The 17,022-nt window shown below is 39.7% G+C and overlaps 1 protein-coding gene across 1 annotated transcript in view; it reads right to left on the bottom strand.

Annotated features, from left to right (window-relative positions):
• Positions 1-2,443: 2,443 nt before the first annotated feature.
• GLIS1 (GLIS family zinc finger 1) overlaps positions 2,444-17,022 on the bottom strand; it is a 253,796-nt gene continuing 239,217 nt past the window's right edge. The window contains exons 8-10 of the mRNA XM_063138817.1: positions 16,089-16,267; positions 7,123-7,290; positions 2,444-3,070 (exon numbers count right to left, since the gene is read on the bottom strand). Of these exons, the coding sequence (XP_062994887.1) occupies positions 2,937-3,070; positions 7,123-7,290; positions 16,089-16,267 (481 nt within the window). The 3' untranslated portion in view covers positions 2,444-2,936. The remainder of the gene's footprint in view (positions 3,071-7,122; positions 7,291-16,088; positions 16,268-17,022) is intronic.

Here is a 17,022-nt window from a genome sequence, read left to right as displayed (position 1 = left end):
ATGTAAAGTTGTTTAGACTGTCTTCCATTTTTATTTTTATTTTTGAAGAGTAAAGTAAATGTTATTGCATTAAAACTAATAATCTGGAGATGAAGTGCAATGGCATTGAGGAATACAAAGGCACTTTGAGTATGTATTATTTTACTGCTGCACCATCTTTGGGTGTTTAAAAATGTACCTTGCCCCAAGAAAACGTAACCCAATAAAATGCTAAACACGAACCACAATCTTGCACAGCAGTCTTATGTGCAGAAACACATGGATGTCCTATACTAAACGTGTATGATGTTGAGGATAGGGTTAAAAAAAACCTCCTATATCTACCCATTCTGATTTGCTTACGTAGTACTCTGCTTCTTATAGAAATCTGAGAACACAATAGAAGGCTGTATGCCTGTGGTATCTCCTTTTCTTTGGTAGATGATGAATTAGGAAAACTGCCTCTTGATTTCTAGGGAGGCTGCCTAAACATGCCCAAAGCCCTGCAGTAGCTGCGAATCTGCGCTGCATCAGTTAAATGACGCAGCTGCAGATTCAGAGCCACTGCAGGGCATTCCCGTGAAGCTGCACAGAAAAAAAGCCAGGGACTTACCCTGACTTTTTTTGGTGAAAGTGAGGTCACCCCAGCTCTTCTGCCATCTGATGTCGCTCTGTGGCTGATCTGGGATGGTGGTGGTCCTGACTAGGGTTGCCATATTCTGAATCCACAAAACCGGGACAATTTTTTTTGGGGGGGGAGGATTTTTTTAAAAAAACTGAGCAATATATAAAGTTCTAGGGAAAGCCCAATTTTTGCAAAGCCCAATTTTTCAATTAAAACATCAACAACTGTAAAACCTGACATCTTAAATTCACTGCAACTTACTTCCAAGTAATAGATTTGAGGCTTGCAACCCAAATCCAAGGAGGTAGATTTTTGAAGGGTGATTTTTGGGAGAGTGACTTTACTTTCTCCCCTCTCTCCTTCCCTCTCCTTCACCCCCTCATCCCCCACTCGCTCCCTCCCTCCTGTCCCTCACAAAACTCTCTTTCTTCCTCCACAAATAACCCAGCAGCTCCGCCCCACGCTTACCCTGAAGGTCTGACCACAACCATCTAAGCTCACCAAACTCCTTTGCATTGCATGGGACTCAGGTAGCCTGAAGAGAGCACGTGCGCCTTTCCTCACTGTTGTTCCTCTTCTATGCATCCACAGGCACAATAAGGTGAGTCACGGTGAGTGACTCAGATGAGCCTGTGGAGGAGCGGTGATGCTCTGGAAAAGGCGCCAGATTGATGCGTCTTTTTCTCTGCTGCTGCTCCTCCACTAAGCAGGCTCAAGGCACCATTTTGGAAGTTATAATTTCTCTGGCCAGCTGGACCAGGAATCTGGGATTCTTGCCCAGCTGGTCGGGACATTTCAGAATCTCCTGGAAATCGGGACATTCCCGGATTTCCGGGACATATGGCAACACTAGTCCTGACTGAATGCGAAACTGCAGAAACCGTTCTGTATTTTTGTTCTACAGCAACAAACAGCTTGGCAAAAAATCAATCACAGCAGCAGATGATGTTACAGACCTTGGATCTAATGCAGGTTGCTGCCTCCTGCCTGGACTTTAGATTCATGGATCATGAAGGTCAAAGCAAAACTACAGGGGCAAAAACAGGGAGGAAAACAGGCAAGCCAAAGGGAAAGAACTGAGTGTAATATTTTATCCCCAAAGATTAGATCTTTGCATGCAAGTTTTCAACAGAGCCCCTGCTTTGACTTTTCACTCCCGGGGGATCAGCTAGGAATTCTCAAGCAGGGCTCAGGCAGGGCTGAGTTAGGTGCTCATTGCGCTAACATCTGCTAAACATTCTTTTGACCTGATCCTCTAAGCTGCATAACCAAAAAGAGGTCGGGGGTAGGGGCTCCAGTACCTGGATGACTGCTGGAGACCACCGCTCCCCCCTTGGTGTCGGGATTACCTGACGCCACCTCAGGTAACTGAAACTGCGGGGTTTGGGGGAAGGTGGCACCAACTCGGTGCTGTGAAGTTAGCCCCTGGGGCTAATGCACAGAAAACTAATCAGCTTCAATGTCATGCCAAAATGGTAAGTATCTGCTAATATATGAACCAATCCTAAATCATTTTCAGACAGGTAACTATGTTAGTTTGTTGCAGTCAAAACAGTACTAGCAAATTCATTACAGCAGAAGCTTTTGTGGATTCTAGTCCACAAAAGTTTGTGCCATAATAAATGTATTAGTTTTTAAGAGGCCTCAAGATTGTTTTTATAAATCAATTATAATGATCTTGAGAAAAAAGAGTTATATAGGAAGGGCAACAGGTGACAAATTCTCAAAATGGTAGCATTTTGGGAGGTAGTTATAATTTAAATATAGAATTGTATGAGCTCTAAGACACTGATCTTACTTTAACAGGATTAAGTAAAAAAAAGACCATTTAATTGTTTTCCAGTTTTTAATGCTTTCTTGTAAAATTGAAAATATAAAACCAGCTCAGCAAAGTGAAAACTTTTATGTACATGAGGTCTGTGACTTTTAAAGAAATCCGTTTATAGTAAAGAAAACATCCAATGAATTAACTGTGATTAAAGGGACAAGCATTCTTAAATTGAAAACATACTTTCTCCCCCAAAAAATCTTTACAAGCATATTATATAATTTAGATTTATATTTTACTAAAAGGACTTACACATCAAGCAGTTTTAGATGCTCCTCCTTCTCCTTTAAGAGAATCAATTTCAAAGTGCCACAGCAAAGGAATAGATACCAATAAATGATACAGTATATTCCTTTATAAAATAGATTGGTAAATGTGAGAGATTGAGTTAAATGAGAACATAAGAAGTTGCAGATTAAATATAGTAAAGGTAGTTGAACAACAGTTCTGTAAATACAAAAGGCATTATAAACATGGTAAAGAAATCAAAGATTCAAGATAGACTTAGGTATCTGTATAGATGGGAGGAATGTGATTCAAACAATGATCAAAAGTGCCATTTTGGAAAAATCCATTCTCTTCTGTTCCGTTGATAACTTCTTCCGATATACATTGTGCTTCAGAAATGACTTCATAGCCTGGAAATATGGCAAGCATACAAGATTGATTAATATTGAGGTGGCAAAATCTGAGTTCAAGGCTCAAACTATATATGACACTCAGTTGTAAGGGTTTTTTTTTCCTTTCCTTTTTGTTAATTCAAAGAAGACTCAATACGTGAAGAGCAGAAACTCGGGGGGTGGGGGGAGAACTTCTGAACACCTTCCCTTCCTGCCATTTATCCATTCCAAATTCTCCCACTACTTTCAGGACTGCAGTGAAAAAGAGATACAACTGTGCATTACTTGTAGTTTGAGTTAAAGAGTTACAAAAATAGCTTCTTTACTCCATATAGGAAACAACATAGTAGGTTCCCAAGGTGTATATGTATGGCACATCAGATATTCACGCTATCTTCATCCAATAAATTGTCATTAAAGTTTTAAACATGTAGAGTAACTATAATTTGACTTGAAGTTACAACATAACACTTTTGTGCATGGTTTTGTCTGTGATTTCCAACTACTAAGTCTTGGTAGCCTTATTGGTAGGACATCAAACTGTTAGAGACGAGGCTGGAGTTGATGGTTTCTTATTTCTAGGTCAAAGAATGCAAACTCTAGTTGATTCTAGTTGATTGCACACTTTGGCTGTTCCTTATGTTTTTAATACAACTGCCCCTGTTTCTTATATTATTAAATACAACTTCAGAGATAGATAGATAGTAATTTACATGATGGGACCATGGCAAATGAGCCTTAACCTTGGAGCTGCTCACATTCATTCTGTGCCTCAGTTTGCACAATAACAGAGGGGAAAATAAGTCGTGGTAGCTTACTGTAGTATTCTGGGTGGCTTGTTATGCATGACATGACAAGCCATGCTGTTGGGGGTAATTTTGTTAATTCCTCCAGCATGCAAACAGACGCACTCAGAGGGGGTAATAAACTTATTTCCCTCTCTCATCATGTGAACCGTGTGTGTGTGTGTGTGTGTGTGTGTGTGTGTGTGTGAGAGAGAGAGAGAGAGAGAGAGAGAGAGAGAGAGAGAGAGAGAGAGAGAGAGAGAGAAGACAGAATGGGCCTCTGCTTTTTTTGAAGAATGAGTGTGCTGAAAAGGTATTAATTCTCTCTTCAAGACTATTAACATTTGAATTGCCTGGTCCTTAGACCACAATTTAGAAGCCACTAAATTACAGGGTTACAGTTTTTATTCTAAAATGTATGTAGTTACTTATTATATTTCTATACCACCCAACAGCTAAAGTTCTCTGGGAGATTTACAAAGGATTAAAACCTTAAAAATAAAATATAAACATAATATAAAAACCATTTACATACAAAAACAATTTAAAACAATAAAGATCTCAGGACTGGTTAAAATCTTAACATATGCTGTCAAATGCCTGGAAGTAGAGGAAAGTGTCAACAGATGACAACATTGGAGCCAGCTGGACCAATTTAGATCCCAAATTTTGATCCAAATGTCTCAAAGTAAAGATGAGGGGAAGGGGAGAGGAAGGAAGAGGATCCCTTGAAGATAAGAGATGAAGATGTGGACGGAGAAAAGCATGGAGTTCTAGAACTTGTCACCTTTCCCCACACTAGCCAAACCATTCTTTACTTTTAGGACTTTTTGGAGGATCTCCTGCTTATAAAATCAGCCAAGTAGACATCCAAAAAATTGGAACCTTGCTTGACCTCCATATTACAGATCATTCTGCAATGCTCTGGTTTAATACATTTGGGACCAAATTCCAAGTACTCTTATCTTACTCTCTGTGGCAGCTATTACCATTCAAATGATCTATAGAGTCTGAATAAACTTGGAGCTCATCAGTTCTGTGTTGCATTCTTGAATATATACACATAAAATTATAGCCCTTGGTATTTACCATTATTTATATATGAATTAAATTGTTGTGCACCCCAACACAGCTTCAGCTCTTGGGCGGTATAGAAATTAAATAAATGGGGTGGCAGCAAAGGAAGAATGTAAGGGAGAGGCAAGGGTTACAAAAGGATGAATGTGAACAAATGGAGCTATGTGTACTTAGGCTTTGTCTGACACACAGTGAACTGACAATGGCAAACATGTACCCTAGAAAGTACTATAAACCATCCAAGCACTGAAATGGAAGCAACCATATTGGCTGTTAATAGAATTCAATAACCAGCACTCTGTTAGTAAAAGTCATGGACCAGGAGTATGGGGCATTCCTAGTAGATGAGGGCTCTATTCAGGCATGCACCTGCTCATGTGTAGGGCTGAACTCGTTAGGAGACATGGGCATGCACGCAATATTCTGTGTAGAACCCTGCCTTACCAAGGTCCACAATTCTGTAAACTGAACCTGCTTATGCAGCCCTCTTCAGACCTTAGCACTCAATGCAGGAAGGTCTACATGGAAGCTGGATGCACAGGGATGTTGGGGGCAGGGCTTATATATGTGCTCGTATATAAGTTTAAGCCTTTTCAGGTGCTGCCTGAATAGGGCTGAGATCTCCCTTAATACTAATGGTATCATCAAACCAAGAAAAAGAAACATTAAACTAAGACCAAATGAGTCTTGCAAGTGCAAATGGCTTTACTTTGCATACAGAAATTAGATAAGAAATGCAGCATTGTTTGTTCTTGTGCTTAAAGCTCAAGTATTTGCCTACCTATACTTTCTAAAAATAAATATTACTGAATTTAAATATTTCCTAGTAATTTAGCCCTCAGACAAAAAAATAGTAACATCTGTTGAATAGTATTATGACTTGCATAGTATTATTCTTTGCACCTATGATTTTTCTTTTGAAAAGTTTATTTAGTCTGTTCTTTAAACACTGTAGCAGCCTGTCAATCCAAACTTGGAAACTGATGTTAACCCTAAGAAAGGATGTTTTAATAACATCAAAGGGGCAAATTCCAACCATCCAACCTGTTCTCCACACAATTCTGCACATACCAGCACCTTATATACCCTTTCTCAAGCAGGCCTTTCTACCAAATAACACAGTTCTGTTCACACCAGAGGCTTACCCCTGAGTAGCTCAGATGTTTTCAGTACAGAGTTAGAAGGTACAGATCAGCTGCTGGTTAAATGAGTCTTTGAACTCATTGCACAAACAAGCCTAAAGCAAGGACAGCAGAGCTAGTACTCAGAGACACCCCAGCATGAACAAATCCTTAGCCTTTGTTTGGGCTGCAGCAAGGGTGATCTGAAGTCAATGGAATCGTGAAGAGTGCACTTGATTTTGTGGCCATTTGGCTTTGGAGCATGTATTCCAATGAAGAGAATTTCAGGCAATCCATTTCTGAATGCTGTCCAGTTTTGCGAAAGTTAGGTGCGGTGAAAAGGGGAATGCTCTACTTTACAATTCCATTTTTTAAAAAAATAATAATTGAAAATTAAGTAATTTTAAAATCGGGGTGTTATGGGCTGTACACTAAAAAGACTGCATGTGTTTAAAGCTATTTAAACTATGAAAATACACTTTTTAAAAAGCTGACAGAATTTTAAAAGTCTTTCTTCCACATTGTAAGTTATTTGGTTAACACTTTATAAAATAAATATATCCATTCTATAAAATTCAGTACAGAGATATAAATACCGTTGTCTCAGCTTTAAGGGATATGAGAAAACTGCTAAATATTTTGTATTACTATGAAATGCAAGCTTTTAGTTGCAATGTTAGTTGATCAGGCTGTAGAACTAAAGCCAAAATAGACATTACATAAAATGTGTAGTGACTGCCAATCCACAATAGTTCAGTAACATTTAGCTGAAGCAGACATGTCATGTTAGTGCAAAGATGTTATGGTATGCATCTGAATCAACTAGATGATACAAAGAGACATGGAAATCAGTGGCAGCCATGCATTTCAGGTAATATCTGGCACTGAGACTGAATTCTAGCTGCAGCGCCAGATACAAGTTCACTTTCTGGAACTAGAAAATTAGGGAACTGTAATTCAAAGTCTGAACAAACTCCATGAATAAACAATAAAGTAGCATACCACTCACCTTATTTGTGTATATATTTGATAATTTATTCTAGAAGAAAAGGCCAAACAAAAGTTTTAAAGAGTCTCAATCAATTACCTGTTGAGGCTACAGGTGCACTGAGGATGTGATATCCATTTTGTCGCAGAGGATTAAAGCAATGGGATTCCCCTGATAGCACATCACTGTTGACAGATGACTCCATTGCTCTGTAGCAGTCTTCATAGTGGAAACAGTTCTGTATAGAGTGAAAGCTGCCTTGATAGCCTGCAAACGGATATTGTTTAGATTTTTTAGTATTTGAAGAATGCAATTGGCTTATTTTCCAAAATTGCGTGTCATAGTGGTTAACTCCTAAGCATTAATATTCTAGGATGGACACCAGTCTCATCGTTAAAGCTTAGTGTACTGTGGAGTTTATTTTCTAGGCCAGTTTACACACAAAGGCTTGGATTCAGAATGCCTTTTCTCTTAGCAAAAAAAAAAAAAAAGGCCCAGTGCCAGCCCCTAATATGATGGGGCAAGAGCTGTGGGCCCTCCCAAAGCTGCCATCACTGCTGATGTGGCTCACAACTTGAATCCCTACACCAAGTCTCGAAACCTTGTAACTGCACACTCCAGTAACTGCACACCTGTCTTGGCAATTCAGCACAGTAGTGGCAATGTCCTTCCTTCACTGACGATAGAAACAAACACTATGTAGGACTATTAGCTAGGTATGGACCATGACTGGGTGTTGAGCATTATACATACACATCACATAGCTATTATTTTAACTATGGCAAAATTTGTCCCACTGTGAAAAACTATAAAGCAGCCTTCCCCATTCTGGTGACCTCCAGATGTACTGGACTGCAACTTTCAACTCCCATAATTTTTTTTCAAGACCATGCAATCTGAGCATGCTCAGGCAAACTAAACTATTTTGACTAGATAGAGATCGCCCATGGGGAAAACTTAGTAGAAATGGTCCCAATTCACTTATGGTGGGACTGGCTCCCAACATAGTTAAAGTGGAATCTTTCTTCCATTCACATGGGACACTTCTTTCCTTTGGATTAAACCAGAGGATACTGGGAGGAGACTCCTGCCAAATGTAAAAGAACACCTTTCAGGAAAAACACAGACATATGAAAACATTTTGGAATGGTAAAGGGATTTTTTTTTCTTGTGACTTGTATGGGGACATTGCTTGCAAGCTATGAGCAACATTGTTTACTTGCATCCAACATGAATGATTTCACCATGCAGTTAAGGTCAATTATTCTCTTTGCTTATTTCAATCCTAAATTTATTTATTCTCTCTCTCTCTCTCTCTCAAGCTGTAACAAACTAAGGCTTGGAATTTGGTTTTTTAAAGTAGAAATGTAATTTTTTTCCATGTTTCCTGTTTTAAAATAACAATGTCCTAAGAAACATTTCCAACTAGCTAAAGAGCCCCCTGACTGGATCTTCAATGTTTTGTCTTGAGAAAATGAACTTGGCTTAGCACAATGAGAAAAGACAATGTTGCTTCACCGAAAGACATTGTGCAGCTATTCCACCTTTTCCCAAAATGGATTTTTTTTTTGAAAGCGAAAAGATGGGAGAAATGTTGAATTTTACAAAGGTGGGGGGAAAGAGGGATACAAGTGGAACATGATGTTGGTTGGACCCTATGTAAACTTATATGAATAAGGAATGATTAGGATGGCCATTTATGCATTTATTTATTTGTAACTTTTCTACACCACTGATTATTCTAGACTCTTTCAGCTGTTCACAACATTATTAAAACACAGTATTAAAACATAGCACAAAAACACAGTATTAAAACACTTCAAACAACAATAAAAGAGAAGTAAAATGAAACAGTAAAATGGAGTGCCAAAAAAGGAAATCTATCAACAAAAAAGAGGACAAAAGAAGTCACAGATTTGCATACAATTTGCATGTGCTAGTTTATGTGTAATGATGCAAATTCATAAATAATTACTGTAATTTAAACAGAAATCAAAATATCTCACTTTACTGGGGAAGACTGTGACCAGATAACCTTTGTACCTTCTCAGTCTGCTGCTAACTGTTGATGGCGACTTCAAGGACCCTACGTTTTCCCCTTTGCATAGTTCTTTTCCTTTGGACCAGAAAACCCTTCAAATCGAAGGGTAAACTATCCTCTGTAAACTAGGACACACAGCCAGGCAAAGCAATACTGAGGTTTTTAAAGTTTCCTCTGCCTTTAATTAAACATTTCCTGTTTGCAGGTTCATCCTGTTATACTGCTCCCTGATAAGCGTTAGTTATTAATAGTCTCTCAATTGCCCCATGTCAGTTTCTGGCCATATAGAAGGTGTCTTTATATTGGTTTCCCTCTCATTTTTTTCATTATTTGAAGTGAAAAAGCACTATTTTGCCATTTAAATAATGAAAAACCTCTTATAACAGTTCTTCCCTTCCTCAAATGTCTTTATGAGAAGAATTTTTCAACCCCACCCCCCAAATAAAATAACGTTAAAGCTAATGTTTCCCAAGCTCTCAGAATTACTGTAACTGTTAAGAGTTTGCTTTTCTTTCTTTCTCTTTCTTCTGTATTTCTAATTTTTATCTGCCCTTAGGATTTGCAGACCTAGTGGGCTAAAAATAAAATTTAAAATCCAAATAAACTAGACAGGCTGATGAGATTGTTTCAAGGTCAGAGTCAGACAGTTATAATAGCTGTGTTATAAATTGGTGATTATATATAGTGTCCTGTGGATAAGAGAAAATCCAATAAAACACTTTTTTCATGGTAGCACTAAGCACTATATGGTAAAAGTTGGGGTGGGGCGTCAATAAAAGAGAGTTCCTTCCAGCACTCTCCCAAAGTTCTTGCTGGATTATATTCCCACCACCACTAATTGTTTTTTATGAAAAGCAGTGTAATCACCATAAAACCCCACATCTTTAATAGCCATCATGTAGCATGGGAAGTAGAATATACACTAATGAAGGTACTGTCTGAATGGAATTCACTCATCAAGGGTGCCAGTACGTGTGGCAGAGAAGATGCCCACAAATGGAATGCTGGATTCTAAATTATGTATGTCCTGCCCTTGGCACTAGGCAGAGAGTGTTTGGCTGAGAGATTCAAAGAACTCTTATGAGAGTCTGGTCAGCTATCTCACTCCCGAGACTTCAAGGACAGTGGCTTATTGAAGTGATGTTGAGAGTGATCCTCATTTCTATATTTACAAACCATGAAGTCCTCTGCACACACCTTCTAAAATAAGTATATCCTTAAAAGATGGGCAGTGAATAAATAGGCCATCTCTCTGACGAAAGGAAAAGCAAAACTTTTTCCAGCCTGCCTGCTACAGATATCTTCCAGAGGTGACACCATGTTACTCTCTCTTTCCCCCTATTTCTTTTATGAGATCAAAATTAGGCATAATATACTGTCAAATCTGTGTTTCCACACCAGTACCAAAAGCAGTACTGGGAAGTGATGGGTTTAAGTGGCTAAATGGCAAGGGAGTGGTTCCTTAATCCACCCCCCCCCCCGACCACTGTACTGGACAACTCTGGGCATGTCTACACCTATGGGTGTAGAGGGCCGGAGAGGGGGCGATCCCAGACTTACCTACTTCTGGGATCGTCGCCCTGTGTCTACACGCAGTGCACAACGTCCTGGGAGGAAGAGGACATCACGCCTACCATTTTTTTGATCAAAAAGAGCACATGAGCACTCAAATGCAAAATGTAAGTTAAAAACAAAAACCACTCCCCCCACCCCACCCACAATGGGCACGGAGCTCCTAAGGAGCTCTGTGCCCAGCTTCTCGCATTTACTTGCGAGGAGCCGGGACAAACTGGGACGGCAGCCCACACCTCCCACGGTCTCAGGATCATCCCGAGACCACGGGAAAAAATGGGATTAAAGTGTACAGCCATATCCTGGGGAAAGGGAGGAATCATCCCCCCCTGCTCTCAGGATCCCCTGTGTGTCATGTGGATGCAAAGGGACGATCCCCAGAATATCGCCCCATCTGGACATGCCCATAGACTCCTCTGAGTAGCTTTTCTCCTTGTAATTTGCATCCCTGAAGGAATGGTCTCCAATCTAGCAAGGGATTAAGTAAAACATGCAACCTTTAATGGTCTTTCTGTTTGGCAGTGAAAGGGGAACTGAATCTATCCCTTATTTCCTCTCCAAAACAACTGAACTGCAGAATTGAAACCTTTTAAAAAGGGCTACAGGATACAGGACAATTAACGGCAACAATACAACCAGGAAATGCAAGGCAAGCAATGCAAAAAGGAAGAGCTTCACTGACTGTGCCACTAACTGGGATACAGGCCATTCATCTGTCCCGGGTGAGTCAGTGGCCCTTTGCCACAGCAGTCAGAAGAATTACCACAAACCTGCTCTTAAAAAAGACATGGGTGCTTCAGGGAAAACAGTATGTTGTGGCAGCACCTTGATTCTCTATAATAACAGAGTTGCATTCAACAGGGCACTATGTTTGTGGAAGGGCTTTTGATCCAGTGGAGAGGGAGGTTTTCATTGATTCCTTTTAATCTGCAGCTCCCCGTGCCCCCCAAAATTTGCTCCAGAGAGTTTGGGAAACCCACTGGAACAGTGTGGGAGGTGGCAGGGGATGGGGGAATTCACAAAACTCCCTCCCTTCATTAGCAAAGGCCTTCAATGGATCGACACAGTGCCAATTCCAGAAAAATGGCTAGAGCACTATACTGACCTACTGCTCTGCACAGTAAACTGTGATTCAAACTATGACTAACTATGTAGTTTTGCCCTTGAGTCCAGGGTTTCCCCCACCTCACAAATTACCAGTGTTGGGGCCTTGTCTATACCAAGAGCCTTCCATGGGGAGTAAGGGGTCTTCAGCTCTTACCTCCTTTGCATTCCTAGTAGCTGCAATTTGCATTGGAGAAAGAAGGTTCCCATACATTTCAGTATTTCATTGGAAGCGCTGGTTCAACTGCTATTCCATTCTGGATCAAGCTAGTATACTGTAAAGGCTATCATTCCACCTAGCTCCAGAAAAGTCATATACTTAAATACCACTGCTCCACTGTCATCTCATTCCTGTCACTGCCCTACTTTGCATGCCGTTATCCTATGGCTATTTCACTTTGGACATTCTGTCCATCAGTTCTGTTCACTCTCCATCTTACTCATAATTCCACTGTTATATCAGTCTTACTGTTTTCAGGGAGGAATATTCATTTTGTTGTGGGGTTTTTAGTTTTGTTTTTTAACATTTTGTTCTTAACTTCTTACAGATTTTGTTGGTCCTATGTGCCAAAGTGTCTTTCAAGATGTAACAGAGAGTAACAGCAGGAGCCTAAAATGAGGTTCAAATCCCATAACGATAGTGCAATTAACAACCATATGTGGTTTAGTACAGAAATCTAAACATGGAACTTTTTAAAAGGTTTTCAAACTCCTACGGGGCTAAAATCTGAACCATTCCATGAAACTATATAGAATTTGTCTCCCCCACCCACTTTCTCCTTAAAGAAAAGTTTCATAAAGAAACATTTCTATTGGTGTTAAGAAATGTAGCACGTTCTGGCAGTTGTAGCTGAGCTGACATCCCCCCTCCCCCCACCCCCTGAACAGATTTCAGGCATTCCTTCAGTTTGTCAGATTTAAATCAAATCTGTGGCAGCTAATTTCCAATGAAGAATTTCCCAAACACCCTGTCGGTTTAAATGATCACTATTAAATGTTTTATGTGGAATAAAATGTAGAAGTATAACAGTTAATAAAGGAATCGACTATGCTCCAAACATAACATTCAGTTACAATTTTGCTTTGAATGTGACACAGAAAAGCTGTAGTTAACCACATCACAAAGTATGCTGGTTGCCTCTATTTCCCTCAAGCCGCAACCTAAAAATCTAAAGCACTTTTTAAACGAATGATGTAATGAGGAAATTATTGGAATATGTCTATTAAATGCCAATTCATTCATGTCATTCCACTTAAATGTATGAGCACAAATAAGTCAAACTCGTCAAATTGCATAAAATCTCTATGAAAAGCCATCATGCAAGATATAAATAGCTGTGCTATTTCATTTGGTTGCCAAATTCCTTCAATTTATAACAATTTCCATCTGATCTTATTTTAGCTGAAGTCAGAAATTTTGTGTGTTTTTTCATCTGTTGTCCATGCATTCTCATCCATAACTTGTCCAAAGATTTGTTTCAGAATCATAATACCCAAAGTAGAAGTACGAATATGCCTTTTACATTTATAGTGACTGATTTTGCTTGCTAATGCTTTTTAAATACTGATTTAAAAACACTCAATCTAAGTGTAGAGGTTATTTTAACTATATTAATCAAAATAGACTTTTACATTCCTATGGATATCTAGTCAGAAGTAAATTCCATTGAGTTCAATGGCACTTACTCCTAGGTAAGTGTATAGGTTTGCAACCTTAATGGCATTTCTGCAGCTTGAAATTAAAATATTTTTGTGTTTGGCTGGCACTGAAAATAATTGTCTTCAATAAATAAATAAATTTATGACACAGAAGAATTAGAAAGAATTCCCTCCAGTAGAATATGTGGTTTTCTGTCAGAAAAACTCAATTTATTAAACAGTTCAACACTTCTTCTATGTATTTGTTTCTGTTGTACTCATGAGCTGCTAAATTTTCCCCTTGTGGTTTCATAGTTACTTAGCTTATTACTGAAATGTGATTGTACATCATTATCATTCATCATAAATCTGCTGATGTGCTTGACAGAGTTCATCTTTTCAAACTGAATAATCTGTTTGGCTTCTGGTCATTATTTTATTTATTTATTTATTTATTTATTTATCATATTTATACCCCACTCCTCAGCCAAAAAAGGCTCTCGGAGCGGCTTACACTTAGAAAAAAAGACAATCCCTGCCCTCAGGCTTACAGTCTAATAAAGACATGACACACAAGGAAAAGGAGTTCAGGAGGGAAGAGGTAAAGAGAGAGAGAAATTAAGTGGACTGGGAAAACGGCTGATGGGATTGTCCTGCTCCCGAAGGAGGGGAGTCCAACTGGAGCAGGCCCCAATGTTTCCTCAGTCTGCTCCTGTCCCCTCGGTCTTTCTTCTTCCCCACAGGGCCAAGATGGCAGTTTGCCCTGTGGAGGTGGGGGAAGAGTCCAACAGGAGCAGGCCCCGATGTTTCCTCGGCCTGCTCCTGTCCCCTCGGTCCTTCTTCTTCCCCACAGGGCCAAGATGGCAGTTTGCCCTGATTTAATCAGTTAGCTTTCGCATAGGGACAAAATGTGTTGCAACAAATTCTTTTTTATGTTTTTATTTGTTCAGTGGAATCTTAACTGATTTATAATGGAAGATTTTACTTTTCAGAAGCATATTGCCACCTGCCTTAGGCTTCCAAAACAGGGTGTGCTATAAATCTGAATCAATCAGTTTACAGTAGAATCTTAACATAAGAAAACAAACGACTAAAGACAAAGCAATCAAATCTCACATTTGTCTGACCAGTGGTACAGGCTGTTCGACAGGGGAAAGTAAAAAGCAAAGCCATGCCATCTACAAAAGGTAGGTAAGCCATAATATCTTAAAACAAAATTCCCCATCCTAATCTTATGCCAGTTTTGTCCTAGCCATAGAAAACCAGAAGGTCTTATGCTGCTTATGAAAAATTGTCTATGGCAATTTTGACAAGGCAAAAACTGGATTCCCCCACAAGAACACACATAAGTTGAACAGCCATCCAGCAAGCACTTAACTATGAACCAATAATGTAGTTTCTTATCTGCTAGACAGGTTGTAGAAACTCACCCTCTTGCTTCAACTATTCAGAAGCATCAGATTACCAGATTTAGGCTTTTGCCTTGTAGGAAGGACGGACATGTTTAATAGCAAAATAACTCAGGCTGTGCCAAAATAACTCAAATTGTTTCAGGTTTGTTCTTGCATATGGCAAACATCTCTGATTTTCGTTTAGTTTTGGCACACCCTGGAAAATTAGCCATTTTTCTGAGGGACCACAGAGTCCCTGAGCAAGTCCAGGGGTGCTCTACGGCCTTGATTGAGCTGCACAGACCTGAATGAGTCCAAAAGGAAAGTTCCCCAACCAATCAAGCCTGGTATGGCCTATGTTTATATATCTTGTGTAAGTCTACAGGACTGTTGGCAGGACTGGGGGAGGGAATTGGCGTTTAGAAGATATATAAATGGAAACTGTCTTAGCTGAACTGGGGATTTCCCCTCAGCATTGACCTCCGGTACTGCACAGACTCTTTCCCAAACCCTGGACAGCTGCAGAGTGCAGCACCAATGCTAGGAAACAGCCTTCTCAACATCAAACATTTTGCACTGAAAGGCTGCTTTTTCAACTAAGAGCTCTCTCCTGTTGAAAGGGCGACTTCTGATATGAACATTGAAATACATGGAAATTTGGCAGCACTAAACATAACACACCATACACAGTTTCCACATCTGCATTTAAGCTGCTACTGCATTTGTATGCGTCAAAACCTATCCCTGCACTTCATTTGCACTGTAATATCACATCAAGGGCAGCTGCTTCTACCAGTCAAAAATGGTAACCCATTTATCATAAATTACAAGCTATTGTGCCTATGCCACCGTTCATTTTTCATAGTGGAGAAGATGTGGTGTTTCTGATATAAGAGAAATGTGGTACATTTGCTGCATTGCCCCTTAATGCAAGTAAGCACTGCAAACAACCAAATGACCCTAAGCAGTGTAGAGCTTCAATGGAAATATTAGCAGACTCTCTGGAAATAACAAAACATTGTAAGAAACATGGAGCTGCTGCCAAAAATAGCAGCCTAGTATTGTTTTCCCTTCGCATCCCTAAAGGGCAAAGCATCTTCCCTGTGTCCTGATGTCATGACACTGTATGTGTTCCCATTACTGTCTGGCAGAGGCAGAAAATGCACGGCATAATGACAAGAGGACGCATAGCAAGTAGTATTATATTTTTGTTGCAATGCTTAGTTTGGCCCTTAAAGTGGATTTGCACATGCATTTGGCATTTCTGGTATGCACGGTCCATCATTATACAGAGATAGAAAAATACAGTATAAAGTTACCTTGTGGTCCCTGCTGTGTAGATGGGTTCTGAAACTGCGTGTATGGTTTATTTGCCGAGAAGTGCTGCCCGTTTGGGGATTGGTTAAGTGACGATGGTGAGCTGTGTTTCTGAAGGAGGGAGGGAGCAACTACGGTTTTCAATGGACTAACAAGAGGAGGATGAATATTTGGAACACTCCTAGAACAAGAAAAAAGTGAGATAGATGATCAGTGTGATCCCACTTCATTATGAGTGCATAAATCACTCTTAACAAGTAGCGCTATTGCTTTTTTAAAAATGAATTTTACCTGTAATTTGTAAATAGGTTAAAAGTATAGTATAACTAGAAATCTTTTTAAGAAGCATGATATCAGCAAAAATAGCAAAACAGAATTATACTTTTAAAAATCAAATCACTTGCACTGACCTGTTTTGCCAAAAATAGAGATATTTCTCATAGTATAGAAGTGCTCACACTTTCAGTTGCACTAAGCTTTTTATGGGGCAGAAATGCTTTGGCTGTTTGTTTTTCTGTTGTAAGGCTTCCTGCATTCAAACCCAACAATGGTATCTACTCGATCCCACCTGTCAAACAGTTGCTTATATCTTCAAAATACTAAGAGCTGCTTCTTATCATGTCGTTAAAAGGACTAGGAGCTTCATCACACCAGCGTTTTATCGCACTCTCGTCATGCCTGGTTTGTGGTTTTGCAACGCGTTACTCGCATGATGTCATCACTGTCCTACACTCATCTCGCCTCTTCCCCTCCCTTTTCTGCCTTATTTTGGAGCGGGGAATGTCTGGGTTTTTTCCTCCATGTGGAATTAAAGGGCCCTTCCACCACCATGTATTGCCGTCCTCGTGTTTTTTCTTTTGTTGGGGGTGTGTACTTTGAACCTGTGCTTACTAACGAAAGAGGAGGGTGGGGCGGTTCTCCTCCTCCAACACACTG

The sequence above is a fragment of the Elgaria multicarinata genome, chromosome 1 (assembly GCF_023053635.1).
Source record: "Elgaria multicarinata webbii isolate HBS135686 ecotype San Diego chromosome 1, rElgMul1.1.pri, whole genome shotgun sequence".
In the NCBI taxonomy this organism is placed as follows: Eukaryota; Metazoa; Chordata; class Lepidosauria; order Squamata; family Anguidae; genus Elgaria; species Elgaria multicarinata.
The sequence above is the reverse complement of the archived record's forward strand: the minus strand, read 5'-3'. Positions and strand labels throughout refer to the sequence as shown.